Source organism: Camelus ferus, chromosome 11 (assembly GCF_009834535.1).
Source record: "Camelus ferus isolate YT-003-E chromosome 11, BCGSAC_Cfer_1.0, whole genome shotgun sequence".
NCBI classification, from domain to species: domain Eukaryota; kingdom Metazoa; phylum Chordata; class Mammalia; order Artiodactyla; family Camelidae; genus Camelus; species Camelus ferus.
This window is the reverse complement of record NC_045706.1, coordinates 25,926,125-25,947,704: the sequence shown is the minus strand read 5'-3', so window position 1 is coordinate 25,947,704 and position 21,580 is coordinate 25,926,125. Positions and strand designations below refer to the sequence as shown.

The 21,580-nt window shown below is 38.8% G+C and overlaps 1 protein-coding gene across 2 annotated transcripts; it reads right to left on the bottom strand.

The window, feature by feature from the left end:
* Positions 1-627: 627 nt before the first annotated feature.
* Positions 628-20,193, bottom strand: LOC102505530 (cytochrome P450 2C23-like). Of its 2 annotated transcripts, XM_014557792.2 has the most exons (9): positions 19,979-20,158; positions 17,765-17,927; positions 10,115-10,264; positions 9,329-9,489; positions 8,665-8,841; positions 5,901-6,042; positions 4,740-4,927; positions 2,690-2,831; positions 628-1,270 (listed from the first exon to the last, which is right to left on the bottom strand). In XM_014557792.2, the coding sequence occupies exons 1-9, from the start codon at positions 20,156-20,158 to the stop codon at positions 1,089-1,091; spliced, it is 1,485 nt and encodes a 494-aa protein (XP_014413278.1). In that variant the 3' UTR covers positions 628-1,088. The 2 variants fall into 2 exon arrangements, with proteins under 2 accessions (XP_014413278.1, XP_014413279.1); XM_014557793.2 differs by lacking the exon at positions 10,115-10,264 and having other exon boundaries at positions 19,979-20,193.
* Positions 20,194-21,580: the final 1,387 nt, after the last annotated feature.

Here is a 21,580-nt window from a genome sequence, read left to right as displayed (position 1 = left end):
TCCACTGTACATATACATCACATTTTGTTTATCCATTCATCCACCGATGTACATTTGGGTTGTTTCCACCTTTTTTTGGCTATTGTGAATAAGCTGCTAGGATCATGGGTGTACAAATATCTGTTGGAGTCCCTGCTTTCAGTTTTGAATATGTGCGCAGAAAGTTAGCTCTGCTTTTAAAGCTTCTTTCCCTCCCAGTGTTCTGGAGGCTGGGCTGCCTGCTGGGATCTGAGTCATCCTTTTGGTGCAGCTGCTACTCACAGCATGTCACTGGGTCACTGCTGGGCATTCTCTTCTGGGTCACTGTTCTCTTCGGCAGTTCTCAGTCTTTCTTGCAACCTACCCTCTTGGTCTCCAACCCCCAGCCCCGCCCCTCACCACTTTCTGAATAAGATGGCCGCTATGCATGTCTAAATCCTAGTTGTGGATATGGTTTGACTTCTTATTCAAGGGGGCTCCTTGGGCCCCCCTGGAAATCAATGGCTTCAGTTAGATGGGGTGGGGCAGGGAGAGATTTGTTATGGGGGTTATCATTTAATATCATCTATTTACCATTATCCTAATTATAGAGCGCCCCTCCTCAAGGAAAGGAATTTTTGAGGCTTAAAGTCAAATACACAAAGAAAATCTGTGGAAAAAAAGAATTTATTTTGTGAATAAATCATATAAGTGCTTTCAATTGGAAATAGGAAAAAATACATATAGATCATTATATTAGTTTCGCTATTTTGAAAAACTATAGAAAATCAGCTTATCTTCAAAGCCACAGACAGAGTGAAATCTATTTCACTATTTGCTGATTGTCCCAACAGAGGCCTTCTGTCGGTATGGTCTTGGTTCTGCTGGACCATGGTTTATAAAGCACTGTAAAGAGTATAAGTGTACTGTTTGTATCCTTGGAGTTTTCAGGACCCAGCTCCTTTTTGTCAAGGAATTTTTAGACTTAATGTCTATCAAACTTTTAGTAAGTAGAGTTTCTGTCCTAGGCAGTATTTAAAACAAAAAGAGAGACTATTGGGGTGAAGGAGGGAGTAAGAGGAAAAATTAATTACTTTGGTTTAAATTATTAAAAGAGAAAATTTCTTCTTTTATCTAGGGATAAGGCACATCTTATAGGGTGGTGGCAAGCTGAAAAGCCCAGTAACAATGGGTTTGGTCTCTATTTCCTTGGGGTCTACCAGGGGCTTCAGGACAAAGTTCTGCAGAATGGTGGTGAGAAAGAGGAACAGCTCCATGCGGGCCAGGCCCTCTCCAGCACAGGACCGTTTCCCTGGAAGGAGGAAACATTTCCTTTAGCGCACAGCAAATTCAAATACAATAGCTCATATTCAAATACTAGAGGCTCCTAAAAGCCACTGAAAACACCAACCAGAAAAGAGACTGACGGGGGATGGGAATAGCTCAGTGGTAGAGCTCGTGCTCAGCACACACAAGGTCCTGGGTTCAGTCCCCAGGACTGCCATTAAGAAAACAAAAGCAAATAAAATACAAAGACAAAAACAAAAGGGATCACTCAGAAACTGCTGGAGGACAATGAACTGGTATAGTTTTTCTAGAAGGATATTTGTCAATACATATCAAAGCTCTCTAAATTTTCATTCTTTAATTCAGTAATTTTCTTTCTGGGGATTTATCTGTAGGAGTGAGATCCAATTATGAGCTGTCACTTGCATTTGTTATTTATGACACTAAAGACTTGGATGAAAATTAGACATACATCTATATTGGATTAGTTAAATAAATCCTTGTGCGTCTATCATACAATGCAATCTAAACTTGTTTATATGGAGTATTATTTAATACTACAGGCTGTCTTTTATCACAACACACTAAGTAAAAGCAGGTTATCAAATAGATTGCGCAGAATGAACCAGATTTTATTTTGGAATATACATCTATTATGTATACATAGACAATTTTTTGAAGTATATATAGTAAAATATTAGCAGTGATTATCTCTAGGGTGAAAATGCAAAATTTTTTCTTTCTTTCTCTTTCTTTTTTTTTTGCTTTTCTGCATTTTCCATTTTTTATACTGAATACTTACTATCATTGTAATTAGAAATGAAACATATTAACTGTTATTTTTGAAAATAAGAATCAAATGATTGAATAGGATAACAAAGAGAAAGAATGTGTGCTGACCAACTCCAGTTGTCTTTATGAGCTCATGGGAAATAGTAACTGGGAGCCAACAGTTCTTGCAAAAAGGCTCCCAATTTCAGAGGGGAAGAAAGGGTGAAGTGGCCAAGGTCTCTTTGATGGCCTCTGACTCTAAGAATAAGAAAGTTAATAATGGTTAATAATTTTAAAAGAAATTGGAATGTTTTGTTTAGGAAAAGTCGAACATCACAAAGGGGAAATCAACAGACTAGAGTTTGAGAGTTTGCAAAATCAGGTCGCTCTGTCATCTGGTAATGTGTGACATCTAAATTGAATTGATTTGCCTTGGTTTCTGTAAAAACTGGCATTATACTCAATCACCAAACAACAAAATAGTCCCTGGAATACTCACCTGATCCTATTGGTATACAAACTTAAATGGCTCCATCCTGATATAGGGGTTTATAACATTGATTTGATTGACTTTACTATCATCAGTGGATTACTTATGCCATACATTCAATGAAGCTAAAAGTTGTCCAAAATGTGCAAATGTATGGTTTGGAGGGGGTGTATTTGTATTTACCAATGGAAAAAGGCATGAAGTATTCTGTTTTCCTGAAGCCGCCATTTTTATCCAAAAAGTGGTTTGGGTCAAACTTCTCTGGGTTGGGAAACTCCTTGCAATCGTACAAGACCGAAGACAGTAATGGCAATATAGTGGTGCCCTGGAACCAAGAAATGGAGAGTGGAGAGGCACATTATCATGCTTATCTTTGATTCATAAAAAGTCTAACATTCTTAACTATAGTGGATTAAATAGGACCAAGCACTCTTAAGCTTGCCTGGCAAGGACTGTCTTATGTGATGGCTGTTTCACACTCCCTATCATATAATATCTTTTATCGAGTAATAAGATGATTCTCTGTGGAAAGAACAATGTTATGGTCAATGTGCAATAATCAATTGTTGAAAAAACTAAGGTGTGCAACCCATACTATCTAGATTTACGCTTTACTGGAATTGCTGCCTCCAATGGGGAAAACTCACTTTTCACAGTTTTTTTCTTTCTGAATTCAGGTGTGAGGGGAAGAAAATGAGATATGGAACCTTGTAATCTACAGAATCTATTGGATCAAACCCTACTTTCCTCAATCATAAAATGGGGTGCGGTGACAATAGGCTTTCCTCTTTCCCCATAAGATTTTGTGAGGTATAAATGACAACATAATAATGATAACTGCCATTTACATGGGATACTTCACATTCACCTGACACTGTGCTTAGTTGTTTATAAACCTCATTTAATTCTCACTTCAGCCATATCCAGTATGCTTTCTGGGGGGGGGGGGCTAACATTGTATAAATGCAGAAATTGAGATTCAAAGAGAAGAAATATAATTTGCTTGAGGTTATATTTTTAGCAAGTGGCATGGTTAGAATTTGACCCAAGTTCTATCTGATCATAAAGCACCTCTGTTTAAGTGAAATCTTCCTCTTTCTATTTTTACTTCATTTTAAATTTCCTGAAACATTATTTCACAATTATTGTAGTAGGTAATGCATGCATGCACATGGTATAAAATACCAAAAAAAAAAAAAAACCCCAAAAACGTACAAACAAGTATAAAGTGAAAATGTCTCTTTCTTTTCCCCATACTCAAGTCTCCTAGTTTCCTTTTTAATGTAATAATCACTGTTACCAGTTATAATATATCCTTAGGAAGAAATCATATGGATTAAAAAAAAAAAGACAGACATATTTCCCACTTTTTCCAAACAGTAGCATTCTATAATGTTCTTTGGCTTGCTTAGTATTTTACTTCATATAAATAAAGGAACTTTAAAAGTCCTTTTTAAATGACTATTCAGCACAAGTATTTTCTGGTGTGAGACCTCGCCTGTGTCCCTGATGACCTTCGCTTGTTGGTGGTACAGTATTTTTAATGTGATGCTAGATTTGAGTGCTAGTAGACTTTTGCATTGACATTTGTCGGTAAGATGGGGGCTCTTTCTATTTAGTAGTACTCTACAGGTTTGGCACCTTTTCTTCCTCTTCTATACTCGTGAATGGATTAAATGTAAAACCTAAGCCCTTAACAACTACAGAAGACTGACTGCATGCCCAAGGTGCACGTAAATGTTTTGATAAATGCTGTTTTCTGCAAATGTTGACTGTTATGGACAGCACTATCCCACAGGTTCTGAATATATGAGGTCCTGGGAAGAGAGCCAGGCTTGATTATCTTAGAGCTGCAGACACATTTTCCATCTCTTCCCTTTTTTTAAAATCCATCATGAAAAGTCAGATTTCAGTTCACGCGAGATTCTCATTAATGCAAGTCATTTCTCCCTTAATACATTTTATATGAGAGTGGGAGGGGGCCTGGGAAACCCCAGGTCAGCTCCCCCTATTCCAGGAAGGCAGAGACAGGACCACAGAACTGAAAGAAAGGCCTGAGGCAATGACAGATTTCAAACCCAGGCCAGGTGACTCTGACCCTGTGTTCGTTCCATGACTCTCAATTGCTTCTCTTCCTGAAACAGAACTGAGATGCCTCTCAGAGGCCCCACTGAGGCTCCCTGCTGCCCCTTCTATCCCAGCCAGCTTTCCCAGATTCCAAGACACCTCTAACCTTGGGGATGACGTATTGTCTGAACTTTGTGTCCTGGACCACGGTATGGGGTAAGTTAGAAGGAACGAGGGTGATGTATCTTTGTATCTCATGCACCACGGCCTCTGTATAGGGCAGCTTCATCTTGTCCATCATGGAGGGGCGTTGGTTGCGTCCAATCACACGATCAATTTCTTCATGAACTTTGGCTGCAGAGACATGAATCATGAATGCTACTGAAGAAATGTTCCCTTGAAGATCTGGAAATGACCTGAAAATGCTTACAATGTTTAATGGAAAGTGGCCTAGAAAAGGATCCAAAGGTCAAAGACATGCTGTTAAACAGCCCATGATCTGTTCCTCATGGAAATTCTATTTTCTATTTTGCTGCAAAGACCAGAGAGTCTGCTGCAGGAAACATAAAAGCTAGGTCAGGCATGTCCTCAGCCTCCTGCATGAACTGGTTGTCCTCCTGTACAGGTGAGGAGACCACCTCTGTGGCAGGGATTAAGGTTTATCCCATAATTCCTAGCAAAGCAGCTGTAGAGGAGAAATGTTTGATCCTCCCTCTGGTGGGAGTGTCTCCTTGGTCAGACTCATCCACTCTGCTACAGATTTTGTGAGAATGGCGAAAACCATTTTGTTGCGCAATATAAACCCTAGCTTTCCAAGTCCTGTGCTCTGAGAATGTGCTTGAGCAAACAGAGCTACCACAATTTCATTTTTGAATTTTAAATTATATTGATCCAAAAACTCCACTTTGAGGAATCTTGTCTGTTTTCAAGATGGAAAAACAGAGGCCTACAAGTTGACATAACTTGTTTGAGGTCACATGGCCAGGTACTGGCAGGCCCAGGATAAGAATCCAGCAGGGGAAGCCAAGCAGCCCTCATCTGAATAGGGCTTGCTCTCCAGCACTTCATCATATATAGAAGAGCTGGGATTCAGAAGCTGCTCTGTTTTTAAACCTAACTGAGAGACTTTTGAGTTCTTAAAGGTCTCTCTTACATAGCATCATTTGATATAATTCTGATGTACAAACACAAAGCCACATGGATGGCCCTTTGCATGATGCTCTCTAAGGCAGCCCAGACAAAGAGAAATCATCACTATCAGTGTCTTCCTGCCCTCATCAGTACCAGGAGCTCATCTTTTATTTGGCCACTAGGATATTTGCTGTACCTTGAACTTCTGGGTGTTTCATTAGGAGCAGCATCCCGTATCTCATGGTGCTTGCGGTTGTCTCTGTTCCTGCTACAAACAGATTTGATCCACAGATTGTCAAATTCTCCAAGTGAAATTCAGACTTTGGGTTCTGTTTCTCCTGTAGACGGTAGAGTTAATGGGCCACATGAGTTAGAAAGAAGACAATGAAGGTGAGTATAGCTCAATGGTAGAGCTCATGCTTAGCATGCACAAGGTCCTGGATTCAATCCCCAGTACCTCTATTAAAAAAAAGAAGGCAATGGCTTATCAGAACTCCACAATCACACCTCTTCACTAGCAATAGGCTTCATTTTGTGCACTGTAGTGTAGTGATAAAAAATAGGTCATGGAATCAAAACTTCCAGTTCAAATACCAGGTTAGTCAATGAACAGATCGAAGTGTACCCTTGGCAAGCTATTTTACCTCTTTACTCAGTTTCATCATCTGTGAAATTGGGATAAAAAGTAGAACACACTTCATCAGGTTATTATAAAGATTAAAAGAGTTCATAGGTGGAAAATCTTAGAACAACACTTCATATATACATCTTCTTTTATTATATTTAATGAAAAAAACTAGATGATAAGCTGTATGAGAGCACAATGTAGAGAAGTCACTGGTTTGTGACTGGTCTGTTTCCTTCACTTACAAGGACTCAGGCATTCCCAGCCCCAGCCGCTCACATATGACACTCATCATTATTAATGGCATTTCTAACACAGCAACTGTACTTGTAGATAGAACATTTTGACCTATATTTTTTTGCATGGGATCCACAAAGTGGTTAGAAAATAAATTGATCCAGGGCTTAAAAATAGTGAGTGAGCTTTCTATTTTACCATGACTATATGAAAAATAATACAGATTAAATCTTTATTGATGTATCTCCAACCCTTGGCATAATAGCTGTCACTAAGAATTTGTTGAATAAATGAATGTTTAATGTATAAAACTATTTAATAAAAATCTTTGTTTTTTTACTATGTTTAAATTGTTTTCATTGCTGATTTCTTTTTGGGGGTGGGGTGGGCTTTTAATGCCACTGGTTTTTAAAAAGGCCTCAGGGCCTTTGCATACCTTGTTTCTCTGCTTGGTATATTTTTCTCTGTCATCTTTACACAGATAATCCTTACTCACCCTTCAGCTCTCGGCTTGATTGTTCACCTACGTATGCAGGGACATATCCAGTGGGCCTTGGTGTAGAAGTCCCTCCCTGACTCACATTAGACTAGCATTAGTGTTCCTGCCAAGTTCTCCCATGGCAACTTGTAACTCCTGCATTAGCACTGCATTGTTACTGCTTGTTTTGATGATCTTTGCACTAGACTGTAAGCTACATTATGCCAAGGACTATATATGTATTAATCAGTTAATTTATTTATTCAACAAATATTTACGTGCACCTATAATATTCTGGGCATTGTGCTAGTTCCTGGCAATACAAAGTGTGGGAAATCGACACTGCCTCAGCCCTTTGGAGTATATATACAGTGTAGTGGTGAATATAGAGGTCATTTAAATAAATATTTTCTTAAACTATGACAAGTGCTACAAAAGAAAATTGCAGGGTATTATCTGATTCATCATCTCACTCCCTTTACTAAGCACCATGACTGATACAGAGTTGGTGCTAAATAAAATTTTAAATGATTGGATTAAAAACCTGGCTATTTTTTTTCCCTCTTTCCCAGACAAATGCCTAGTCCTTTGAGAGTCAACAACAACTTTTCCCATCAGAATGAAGATGATATTTTGATGCACATCTTTGGTAAATGGAATGAGCTTAAATGCCTCTACTGATTCCAGGGAAATTTCTGAGAATTAAGTAAAAGGCGTATCAACATGCCTTCCTTTGATATGTTTTCTAAGGAAATCAGTCTTTTCAAATCAGCCCTCATAGAGATTAAGAAGAATATACAAGTTATTATTAATTAAATGTTTGCTATAATTTGTACATTTACGATACAGTTGAGTGGTGTTTTTCTTTCATTTATACATATTTTGGGGAACTCTGGCATCAGTGAGGTTAATTTTATAGGACTCAAAGAATAATTTTCAGATTTTAAGTTGTTACATGTGTTTATACATTTAAGTATCTTTTTTACAATCTATTTGTCACAGTCTTGACTGTTTTTCTACTGATGTGCTCATGGACACTCACGCTGGTGTTTTAAATCAGTGACATTCTGAGGGTTGGTGGCTGTGTGATACTTTCTATTTAATATATTTACTATTATTACCCATGGTTAAAGTATAATGCATTTGCATTAGAATCCTTTCCCATCACCAATTTCAAATAACAACATTGTTTCTATGGGAAAACACAATCAGGTTTTTATAATGTATTGATCAATGACATGCTATCTGGGAAGCACTGTGGCAAAAATGGCTGACTATGTACATGTAAAGAACATGTAGGGAAGATGCATGTGTGTCTTACCCACCCCAAGATAAATACATGCTCAGGAACATGCATTTTCATACATGATGTAGCTCATAGTAAATATGTATAAAGAACATTTCATTAAATGCTAATGTCCAAGTGTAGGAAGTAAGCAGAAATACAAAGGAAAAAGAGGGCTCTGGACCATTCTAAAATTTATATTATTGTTAATAGTGTACCCCACTGCTATAAGATAGCAAAAATATCAAGAGTTACCTACATGCTGTGATTACGCTTTCCTGCACTTCCATGGAATGATAAAATAGAGTATCAGGGAAAGATGTCACTTACAGTACCTGCTCCATCTTGCTGAGGAAACAGTCAATGTAGTCTCGAGGGCTATTAGGATCCAGGGACTTTTGATGCTCCTTCACTTTTTCCAGAATAAAATACTGAACATCCTTAACCCTTTTTGAAAATGTTCTGTGCTTTCCAGGGAGATGCTTTATGAAGTTTGGCCATAGATTGTAAATCTAAAATGTAGAAAATACACCAGAAATTCAGTTTGTGAAGGGAGACTAAGGTTTCTGAGTGGTGTCTGGCCAGGGAGAACGTCCTCCAGCTTCCAAGCAGAAGAGAAGGGAGGGTGTTCATCAGGTGCACAAGAGTGGCCCTTCCTTTCATCCTCCTCATCCACCCTTGGCCAACTTCAGAGTCACAGAGGAGGAGAATGCATGTAGGGGTCTTAAAAGAAACCAAGGCACCTGGGAACACTCTGTCTTCTTTTGTGGGAGTAAACCCATATAAGTGAACAGAGGGCAACTGTCCACAGATGCTGGAGTAAGAAACACTGCACTCATCCCCTCGGCATTAGACACACAAGGAGGGAAGGTGATGGTGCTCATGCTGGCACTGTGCTCGCTGGGGCAGGTCTGGGAGCTCACAGCCCTTTACCCTGCTCGCAGGCTCCCAGTGGACCCCTGAGATCAACCGCAAGGGCAGATGCAGTCTTGGCCTTACCTGGCTCCAGGGAGAGTTTATTTGATTAAAGTTTTCATTTAACAGACCCATTAGGAAGAGTAGCGTCTTGTTCTTGTAGTGGAAACGCTCATTGAAGAGGATGGAGCAGATGACATTGCAGGGAGCACAGGAGATGATGAAGGTAGGGTCAAAGGGCTGAGCTGGTGTGAGAAAAAAACAACTCTCACACTGAGAAATTTCATCAACCTGCATCAGGGTTTCAAGAACAGGGCCTCCCTTCTGCTCAGATGGATACATAGTCTGTTTTCTCTAAGCTTCCCGAAATTAGGATGTAAGCCTCTTCTACCAATACTAATACTATATGCTCTATAGTATTATACCATGCTACTACTACTAATTATTATGTTATTCTATGAATGCTATAATAATCATAAGAGCAACAAGTAACTTTATGGAGAATTTACTGCATGCTGGATACTGTGTTAATGTTTTACAAAGTATATTATTTAACCCTCATTCTGAGGTTTGATTTTTAGCCCCATTTTTCAGATGAGGAAACTGCCTCTTGGAGAAGTTAAGTAACTTGTCCAAATTTACATACCCAGTAAGTGCTGAAGTTGGGAAATGAATCCAAACAAAGGGATTTGAGAGTTTCCTAAGCAACAGTTTTGGGTCATTTTCTTCTCACCTTTTTTTCTTAGCCAACCCCCTAATTAATAGAGCTGATCATGGACCACTGAGTGTTTCTCAAAGGAGGCACTTCAGTTGGAGGCTGTGTGTGTAGCAAGTCCCCTTTGCCCCCAAAGGATGATCAGTGGAACTCACCCTCCATTTTCCTGAGCTCCTCCACCAGAAACTGGGCTTCCTCCTGGACCCTCTCCTCGAGGCTTCTTTTCCCCATCCCAAAGTTCCTTAGGGTCATGAGGGAGAAGCGCCGCATTTGCTTCCACCTGTCTCCATTACTGAAAATGATTCCTTAGGAAAAGAAGCAAAGAGCAGGAAAGCATTTTGTATTATGCAGTCAGATTTCCCTAGAGTGGAGCTCATGTCTACCTTAAACTGTTCCCAGTGTCCCTTATCAGGGATCCAGAAACTGGAATTTTAAGAGCACAACATATTCTGTGGTTTGGGGGAGATATTTGTCACAAAGGAAATAAAACCCAAGCTCTGGTCAACAGGGGGCAGAGATGATGGAATCAGGCAGGGGATCATTGGCAGGTGGAGAACATTTCCAAGCGTGGGAAAGGCTCTCTGATTTTGTTAAAGATGGTAAAGATGTTAAAGTTGTTAAAGATGGTGCGTGTTCTTGCAAACCCCTTTCATGCGTGTCTGTTTTTACACTTCATCTCTCTCTAACTTTGTGGTTTAGTTCCATATGTGATTTTTCTCTGTTAGAGGATAAGCAGCTTCAAAGCAGATCGATATGGAACTTATGTTTCTATTCTCTCTGTCTTACTGAGATTAAGCTAATGTCAGCCTAATCTGAATAAGAAGAAACACAGGAGTAAAGGAATTCAGTATATTCTATACCAGTGCTTTTTCATGTCTTCCTCTGTACAAAATCAGTTACGTATCCTGAATTCCCCACTTCTCTTAACGCACCACCAGTTTCCTAGTGCCCCAAACCCAAATCTCAGGGCGTCTTCACATCCCTCTTCCCTTTCACCCTACATGTCTGCAATTGGGAAGCCCTGCCGATTCCACCTCCAAAATGTCTTTCTCATTGTCCTTTCTTGTCAATTCATCCTACACCACCACAAGGGGTTCTAATATTTTTACAGATTTGAAAAGTTACAGTCATCTACCACCCCTCTAAGCTACAGTTTCCAGGTTACTCAAAATCAAATACAGGGACAATTATGCTAGGGCTTAAAAAGCATTTGGTAGACTCAACAGCCTTGTTGTGACACCTTTAAACCCTCAAACCTGTCCGCCATTCAGCTCTAACTCTGAGCTGATGGGCCGGTCACAGCTGTTCACTGAACTCGCCTCCATTGTTTGCACCCGCATTTCGTTCATTCTCTTCCTTTTGCTCACCTCAGCTGTTCTGCTCCCACCCTATTTACTTCATTGAGTTTCTAGCTACCCTTTAAGAGCCATCTCAGAAACCTTCTCTTTGAGTCTTCCCTGTCATCTACTGGAGGTAATCTCTCTTTCCATTTAAGTGAATTGGTTTAATACAATTTGTCTTTTCTGTCTTGAATTATGGCAATTTGTTTACTGGTGTTAATTCCTATACCAGATGTTCTTTATTTTAGTGACTGGTGCATTTTATTTCCTGTGACACATGATGATCTCTTACCTTGCACACAGAAGATATTCGATTTATAATAATTTAAATATTCATTTCACATCTACTGAAATAGCAAGCATTAAAAAATTATTTTACCCAAAAAAATCAAGCTTGTGGCAAATTTGGTGTGTTCATTTAGCCTCATTGCATATCACTACATATTTTGGGAATTAAACCAACATTTATAGCAAAAAACTATTCAAATTGTCTTTGACCCATTAGTTGCTCGCCTAAGAATTTACACAAAGAAATAATTCAACAAAAGGTAAAAATGTGTACACTGCAATGCCATCAACGCTAATTTAAGAAATTTGTAAACAATCTAAATGCTAATGATAGAGTAACTGCCAACTATACAATGATAGTAAATCAATATTAGGAAAAGTTAAGCAATTGTTAAAATTATGATCATGAAAACCATGTAAAAATATCAGAAATGTTAATATTTTAAAAGAAAAATCAGTATACAAATGCGTCTGTACACTCTAATTACAACGATGTAAAATATGTGTGCGTATGGACAACATCTGGGAGATAGTACATGAAGATAAAAATAAATATGTTAGTGTGTTGAGACAGTATGGTTAGTGGCTCTGGCCTCTAAAGCTAGGCAAACTGAATTCAAATCTCTGCTTCAAAACTTTCTAATTTGGGCAAGTTATTTAACTTCTATTCCCTCAGCTTTTCATCTGTTACAACGGAAATAAAAAATATCTTCCTCATGGGGCCATTGTGTTGACTGAATGTGGTAATGCATGTGAAACGCCTAGCACAGTATCTGGCACATAAGTATTTAATAAATATTAGCTCTTATATAATTATAAGAGAGCTCTTATATAATTAATAAGCTATATAATTATAGCTATTACAACCCTACTTCAATTTAATAATAATCCAATTACTATAACATCTAACATTTATAATAATTATCAATAATAACATTATTATTATTGTTTTTAGGAATATTTTTATCTCTCCAAATTTTTAAATGGTGTTTTTATATCACCTTTAAATCAAAAGGTAATTATAAATTTGATTAAATTATTTAAAATTAATTAGACATTTAAATATTGCTCTTTTTTTGCTCTTTATTCTTCCACTTAATAAATTTGCACTGCTCTCCTGTGCCAACTAAAGAATCCTCTACAAGGATTAGGTCATTAGTCACTGCAGTCATCGACTTTCAAGACTAAGGAAGGTCAGGGTGGAGGATCAGGAGTGAGGCACACTGTGCTCTACGAAAACTGACAGAACAGGTCTTCAGATATAATTAGATATTTCGAGAACATTTTATGAACCCAATTTCCTGCATCTTCTCATACTTAGAAAAGCACTAAAGCCATTAAAGGAGACATCTGTTCCTCATGGCTAGCAGCACCCTTCCACTGAGATGGAACTTGATTGCATGTACTCCCTTCACCAAATTGTATGTGTACTGACCTCCCGCACTACCTCTTCAGAGCAGTTCCTCAGTGGTATCTGAGAGGTGTCTCATGGGCTATAGTCCTCAGTAAGTCCCCAAATAAAACTGAACTCACAGCTCTCACGTTGTGCATTTTTTGTTTAGTTGACACTGCTGTATGCCAGATTCAAAAAATATTACGACTGTAAACATTCTTGTTTATAATTTCTTTCCACATCTTGCCTTATCTCTCAAGACAGATTTCTAAAGGGGAATTACCCTTCATTGTGAATGCCTCTTTAGAGAAGTTTGGTTGTTAAGGGATAAGAAACCTGGGACAAACTAAAGGGAGTTGTGAGGAGAGTGCTGAGGAAAATGTGCATGTGAGTGAGTTTATCACTCTCAGTGCAAACAAGAAAAGAGAAGTCTCTCGAAATATTTAAAACAGAGGAAGTTTAACCCAGGGAATTAGTTTTAAGATATGGAAACACTGAGAAGCCAAACCAGGGACAGGGAGACAACTGGTAATTATCAACAACGGAAAGTTGCTACCATCTCCCCATGGAAGGGACAAGGGGAGGAGCTGGTGTGACCAGAGCTCAAGGGCTGGGGTTACCTGGCCAGGGCTGAAACCAAGTGGCCCAATTCTAAAGGAGCTGGAGCCACAGGGGACACGCAGCTCATGGAAGAGATGCCATCTGAGGCACAGAGAGACGGGGACCTCTGGCTCTCCCACTTTCCAGTCTCTGACCAGTGCCTGTCTTCGATTGATTCCAGCCAGAGCCAGCGGTTGAATTTCAGCCTGTGGCCTCTCTAACATTGTGAACCAGGACCAATAAGGGAAAAGAGAGGACTGGCTCTCAGGACAAGCAGAGAAACGTGGATAATCTGGGATGAAGAAGGCATTATCAAAAAAGTAAGATTCTTGGGAAGGTGAGATAATATAGGATTTAGAGCACACATGGAAATTGTCCCTGTTAAGAAAAGGGATACTTTTTCAATTGTAACAGGAGGGGGGAAAAAGGAGAATATGAGTGTAGAGGCAGATAGACCTATAGATAAAATGTTAAGAAACTGAGAATTCTTTCTGATACTTCTGTTGTTACAATGAGTGTTCTGATACAATGGTTCTGAGCATAGATATGCATAGTGGGGGTGTTACTTAGGAGGAAAGAAGAGTCTCTGAGACTGGAAAAGGGAGCCAAACAGAGGAATACGTGGTATTAAAATTCTAATTGAGGTTTAAAGGTATTAATTTAAAGGGAAGCCAGTGTAATCCCTGGAGAATTTTTCTAGCAGCACTTATCTTCTGGGCACAAGCACAGAGAAGATGGTTGAATTCTTCCAGAGTTGGAATCCATGCTAGGCAAATGTGATGGCAGGAGAGCGTGCCAGTATATTCCTAGGGACTGATGACAGTAAATGAGCTATGTGAAGGCTGCTTTGATTCACTGATGCTGACAAGTAAAAGTTTAAGGTCAGAGCTTTTGACAGTATTCCACAGGAAAACCTGTATCTTCTATTGCCCTGTCCCCAAATTAAAGTGTTTTGGGGGAGTCCAAATCTGGGAATATACACATATATGCACACGAATCTTACACAGACTAGTCAGTTTCTTCTGAGGAGAGTTCAGCTTTGGTCCAGTGTTGTCTATGACTCAGTGCGGAATCCTCTCTGATTCTAGCTTCCATTGCAGGACCATTTGGCTCCCACTTAAACCTATATTCTTCAAGTTTTCCCTTATCAGTACAAAGGTGATACTTTTCTCTCTCACCTGCTCACTGTGGGCAGATTGTGTTTTCCAGTGAGAACTACAACAGTATCTCTCAACCCTCATTTTCTTCTGCAGTGTGACCACCACCACTTTCCCATTAAGAAGGGAAGCCTAATTCCTCTCCATTTGGATCTGAGTTGGCTTTTGGGAATTACCTGCAACAAATAAAACATGGTCCTATGTTCCGAGATTTGGTCTAAAGAAGCTTTGCAGTTTGGAATGCTCACTCTCCAGATGCCCCACCTCAGGACACCCCTTCCTGGATTCCTGGCACTGGCGAGAAGCCCAAGTCATGTGGACAGGCCACTCGGAGATGCTCTGTTGACAGTCCCAGCTGAGTGCAGCCTTTGGGTCATCCTTGCCCAGAAGCCACACTTGGAAATGAAGAAGACTCCAGATGATTCTAGCCCTCTACCATTTGAATCACCCTTAGCTGCTCTATTTGGGAAAAAACGGATGTCTTCTGAGGCCCGAGGCCTTGCGGATCAGGAAAAGCCACTTCACTTCCACTGTGCCCTGTTCAAATTCCTGATCACAGAATCCATTAGTATAAAAAGAAAAAAAAAGTTGTTGTTTTATATCCCTGAGTCTGGGAGGTTTGTTACACAACAGGAGATAACTGGAATGCTTTCTTATTTTTCTCACTTTGTTCAGAATCTATACCTATTATGTAAATATATTTTTTAAAAATATACTTCTTTCTCTTTAGCACACCTACATTCCTATAGGCTTGGAGTATTCCAAGGAAGCGATGCCCTCCCCACACCTACTGTGTTAGGGTGAGCTTGTGTGTGAGTGAATAATTACATAGTGCATTTGTTTCTATTTATGTAAACTAGATTCCTCAAAAAGTCACTGCAGTTTCTAGTCCACAGATACACTAGATTATTTTCCAAAAATGTTATAGCATCTGCACTCCTCCAGGTAAGGGATGAGTGGCTGTTTCTCCAAACCTTGAAGAGCACTAAGTAATTTTAATTTTTTGCACTTTAGTGAGTGAACAATGGCACCTAATACTGGTGTGTGGATCAAATGAATAACATAAAGGTTTGAGCTGTTACAATCTGTCAGAGATAAATGTTTAAAGATTAAGAAACTAGGCAAAATATTGAGTTCATAGTTAACAGAAAATGTTTCAACAAATTGATTAGTTAAGACACAAACTGCAGGAATCTGCAGCACTATATTACAGTGTTCAAACATCACTAGATCAGAAAGCCATCTAGTATTTTAGCAGATACCTCACTTAGGAAGGTGTTATGGGTTGAATTGTTTCCCCTCAAAATATGCTGATGCCCTTGCCCCTAGTATCTGTGAATGTGACCTAACTTGGAAATGGGGTCTTTGCAGAGTTAAAATGAGATCATTAGGGTGGGCTCAACCCAATGTGACTGTATGCTTCTTAAAAGGGGAAATTTGGACACAGAGACATACACACACAGAGAATGCCATGTGAACATGAAAGCAAGGATTGGGGTGATACATCTACAAGGCAAGGACAACGAAGTTTGCCTGCAAACCACCAGAAGCTATGAGAGCGGCATGAAACACATTCTCCCTCATGGCTCTTAGAAGGAACCAACCTCACTGACATCTTGATCTCAGGCTTCTGACCTCCAAAACTGTGAGACAATAGAGTTCTGTTGTTCTAAGGTTTGTATCCAATTTTTGGTACTTTGTTATGGCAGCCATAATAAATTAATGAAGAAGGAAAACTAAAATATCAGTGAATGGTTCTTCTCTTTTTGGGGGGGGTGAGGGTGGGCAGGGATGTAGTTAGGCTTGTTTATTTATTTAATTTTAAAAAATGGAGTTACTGAGGATTGAACCCAGTACAACGCATGCTAAGCACGCACTCCACCACTGAGCTATACCCTCCACCCTCTTCTCTTTGTTATTTTCCAGGATAGAAAGTTTTAGGAAAGGAAGAGTTGAATTATCTCTTCTCATTACAGGCAAGTAAGAACCAGTAGCAAGAATTTTATAGGAAATTTGTAAACCAGTTGTCTCAGAGTTGTGAAAACTGCAATGTTTTGAGCAATAATTTTTTCCCTTCTTGAGCTCAATTCAGCTCAGCAGCCTCCTATTCCAGTTAAAAATTAATATAAAACTCACACACACCTTGTTTAGAAAAAAGGGAACAAGTAGAGGAAAGGTTTGGTTGCTTCTTCAGGTGAGCAAATTCATCCCGATCTTATATAAGAGAGCTAAATAATTGCTTCTCTTTGATCACTTAGTATACTGCATAATATTTAATTGCTCATAAATATGCTTTGAAAAGAATTAAGTTTCTATTTCTCCGGAACTTGCAGTTTTACAATTTTAATGGTTTGGAGGAGATTTTCAGGCTGTTCTAGGACTTTTTTTGTGTGTGTGTGTGTAATAACTGAAACATAAAGGAATATATGTAACACATATCTAAGTTTTGAAACATAATATAAAATGAATTGTCTGTGAGCCCATTATCCTACTGAAGAACTAGAGCCCAACTAATGAAGCTCCAGTTAACAGCTCTGGACACCAAAGCTCTGGTGAATTTTCTGGTTAGTGAACACACCAATGCATCAAATGGGTAATGTATTCTGATTCCTAGGAAGAGAATACAGAAGCTCTGCATGTGGGACCCTCCCAAACCTTGCCCTGTGTGTCTTTCCATTTGTAAGGTTGTAATTCTAAGTATGGCATCTTCCTGAGTTCTGTGAGTTGTTCCAGCAAATTATTGTACCTGAGGTGGTCATGGGAACCCTAAATTTTTAGCCAGTTGGTCAGAAGTATGGGTAGCCTGGAGACCCCTGAACTTGTGGCTAGCATCTGAAGTGAGGGTAGTCTTTTTGGGAACGACACCCTTAACCTATGGTGTCTGCACTACTTGTGGGTAGTTAGAACTGCAGTGTGGTATTGCAGCATCTCATTTGTTGCTTGGTGCAGAACAGACACTCATAAAGTTAGTTAATCAGACTTTTTTTTGCTAAAGAGAAGTAACCTGTATTTTGATTTGAAACATACCATATCCTTTCTGGGTATTGTCAACAATTGGTACAGTTCCTCTGCCAAGGAATTCGTCGCCTTGATCAATCAGAGCTTCCTTCACTGCCTTATATCCATGTAAGACCACGGTGAGATGAGGGCCAACGTGCAGAGTATAAACAGGGCCATACTGTTTGGCCAACTGGAACGAGATGCAAGGGGTTGTGTGAGTGCTATTGTGAAATCTCTCCATTGGAGGCTTTGGTGAAAATTAGTAATTCACATGTAGCTTAGACTTTGCCCTATTAATTTCATTTTAGGAATTTAACCCTGGGGTACAGTCATGGGTTCATTCTTTCCTTCCTTTATATGTGCAAGCATTGAGCAAATATTTACTAAGCACCTATACTGTGTCAGACACTGTGCACAGCCCAGGAACTTAGAGTCTAGTGGAAGTAACAGGCAGTAAATTGCCAAACTACATTTGCAATACAAACTGCAATACAAATTTCATAACTCTATGAAAATGATAAAGAACGTACTGTTAGATGATCATGGGGAAACTTAAGAAAATAGAGAGGTGAGGAATCTATGAGGAGGTAACAATTAAGATAAAACTAAAGGTGAGAAGGAAGCCACCAGGATAAGGGCTTGGAGGAGAGCTTATGAAGCAGGTATTAAAAAGGATGAAATCTATACATTTATGATAGCATTGTGTCAAGGGGAAAAGTAAAGTACTATAACAGCTGACAGCTGGGGTTGGTTTTCAAACTTATTTTACATCCACGCAATTAAATTCAAAACAGCCATTTGAAATTACTTATGTGAAGATATATAATGGTATGGAAACATGTTCAAGTTCTTAATTGTTGAAAAATAAAATTACATTTAATAATCCATTTGTAAAAAAAAACCCATTTGTATATTATAATCCTCAATTTTTTGGTTTATGATGATTATTTCTAAGAGGCAAAACTTCTGGACTTGTCACCTAATTTTTTTTTTCTTTCTGCCTTTCCTTTTTTTAACTTACCCTTAAATGATGGAAAATTTTGTCCCTTTGTACCCCTTTTCTCTGTCCCAGGAAAATGAAACTTACTTCCTTTGTTCCTCTGAATGAGAGTATCTCTTTATTTTGGGGTTCAAAATGCCAGGCCCTTCTCACCCAGCCTCACACTCAGCTGAAGACTTTGCTATTTCACAGAGATAGTGGAAAAAAAGAGAAGAGAATTTCCATATGCTTCCACCATAGCATCTACCTGTTTACCTGCATCTGTGCCCATGTACATAGTTTTCTGTTACTATAAATGACTCTCCATGCTCCTAAAAAAGGCCCAACTCTCCAACTTGTGCACTGGATTCTATTCACTTCCAATTACTACAGCATGACTTACCTCTTTACAGCAAAATTGAGCACCGTCACCCCATTTCCCCCTCGTCTGTACCTGGCAACCACCATGCTACTATTTCTGTAAGTCTGACTATTTTAGATTCCACGTAGAAATGAGATCATACAGTATTTGTCCTGTGTCTGGCTTAAATCACTTAGGATAATATCCACCAGCTTTATCCATGTTGTTGTAAATGACAGGATTTCTTTCTTTTTTAAGGAAAAATAATATTCCAGTATGTGTGTGTGTGTGTGTGTGTGTGTGTGTGTGTGTATGTGTGTGTATCATAGTTTCTTTATCTATTCATCCATCTGTGGACATTTAGGTTGTTCTGGAGAATATATGCTTGCACAATGAACTCATGGAGGTATCTTTTCCCCAAAGAATATATCCACAGGAGCGAATGTCAGTTAGGGTAGCAGAGTTGGGCTGTGTCAGAACAAGATGTGGGAATCACTCTTTAGGAGGAGGACCACAAATCATCCCATAGAGTATTTAGTATAAAATAGAAATAATAATAATATAAGAGGAAACTTATTACATTTTCACATTTGCTAGGCTTGCCTTTTGCTAAGTGTTATATGCAAGAGGGGCTTGGAAGCCTTTCAATTAAAATATGTTCTGACCCCAGAATTTCCCCATTCACTATAATTCAACCTATATCTCAGGTCAGGTCAGCACAACTCACTTACCTGCTCTAAAGTGATCCAATCCAGGAAAAAAAAAAAAAGGCTATCTATCTTGTAATACAGAAATAGACATACAGTGATGAGTAAAACTAAGAAATCTTGAAGATGATCTGAAGAGCCTGAAGATGACCCCCTTGCCTGGAGATGATCAGCCCCTAATGAAACCCTCTTACCTTGGAGAGAGATGCAGGGATGTCTTTGAGATTTAGTTGCATCAGATTCCCAATGATGGGAAGGGGAGCTGGGCCAGGGGGGAGCTTTCCCCTTTTGTGACTTTTCTTCCACACAAAAAGGAAACCCAGGAAAGTGACACAAATCATAAGAGCAAGAGTAATGATTTCCAGCAGCTCCATCTTAGCTTCTTGATATTAGTAACTGTCAGGATTGCCTGTTGGCAAAGTTTTATATATATGCAGGTTGTGACCTGCCAGCCAAAGGTTGCTCTGAGCTCTTGGACTTGGGAAAAAAAAACAACACTTGGAATTTGTTTTGGCTCTGTTTACCTTCCTGAAGCTTGAGATTAGGAAGGATTCACATCTTTCCCACCTCTCACTCAAAAAATCTGCAACTTTTGATTTTTTAAGCCTCTCCATTACATGTACTTTTTCTTTCAGTACTAATGTTTCATTAAATATAAAGCTGCATTTTATTTTTCATAACTTTCTGAAACTGTTTAAATAACTGAATTCACAAATTTGGGGAAAAAAATTCATACATCCTAAGATCTGATTTGGAAAAATAACAGCTTTCAGGGTGGTCCTCCTCAAACATAATTTTTATCCTATCTCCCTCGTCAGCTAAAAGTCTACGGTGCCCATCAACAGATTAGTGGAGAAATAAAATGTAGTATATACATATAGTAGAATATTAGTCACCTTTAAAAAGGAATGAAGTTCTAGTATTTGCTACAACATGAATGAACCTTGAAAACTATGTTAAGTGAAATAAGCATTATGTAAAAGTACAGATGTTGTTTGGTTTCACTCATATGAGGGACATAGAGTACTCAAATTCATAGACATGGAAAGTAGAACAAAGGTTACCAGGAGCTGGAAGGAGGAGAGAAAAGGGAGTTAATGTTTTAATGGGTACAGAGTTTCTGTTTTGGATGTTGAAAGATTTCTAGATTCATCTAGATCTGTCCTGGATCCATCTCCTAAAGCAAAGGAAATAAAAGCAAAAATAAAGAAACGGGACCTAATTAAATGTAAAAGCTTTGCATAGCAAAGGAACTCATCAACAAATTGAAATGACAACCTACTGAATGAGAGAAAATATTTGCAAATGATACAACTCACAAGGGACTACTATCCAACATATACAAACAGCTCAAACAACTCAGCATGAAAAAAAAAAAAACCTGATTGAAAAATGGGCAAAACTGATACACATTTTTCTAAAGAAAAAATGCAGATGGCCAACAGGCATATGAAAAGATGCTCAACACTGCTAATCATGCAAATCAAAACCACAATGAGATATCACCTCATACCTGTCAGAATGGCTATCATCAAAAAGAACATAATTAACAAATGTGGGCGAGGATAGCAACATTATTTATAATTGCCAAGATATGGAAGCAACCTAAGGGTCCATCAACTGATGAATGGATAAAGAAAATGTGGGGTATGTGTGTGTGTGTGTGTATATATATACCTGTACACACACACATATGCACAATGGAATACTACTCAATCATTAAAAATGAAAACTTGCCATTTGCAGCTACATGGATGGACTTGGAGGGCATTATGCTAAGTGAAATAAGTCAGACA

What these genes read in the sequence shown, in the direction of transcription:
- LOC102505530 (XM_014557792.2), bottom strand. Translation starts at nt 20,158, where the DNA reads ATGGAGCTGCTGGAAATCATTACTCTTGCTCTTATGATTTGTGTCACT. An exon ending in TCCCTGCATCTCTCTCCAAG is followed by an intron (nt 17,928 to 19,978) that starts GTAAGAGGGTTT and finishes ATCTCGTTCCAG; the next exon opens with TTGGCCAAACAGTATGGCCC. An exon ending in TAAACTCTCCCTGGAGCCAG is followed by an intron (nt 8,842 to 9,328) that starts GTAAGGCCAAGA and finishes TCTACATTTTAG; the next exon opens with ATTTACAATCTATGGCCAAA.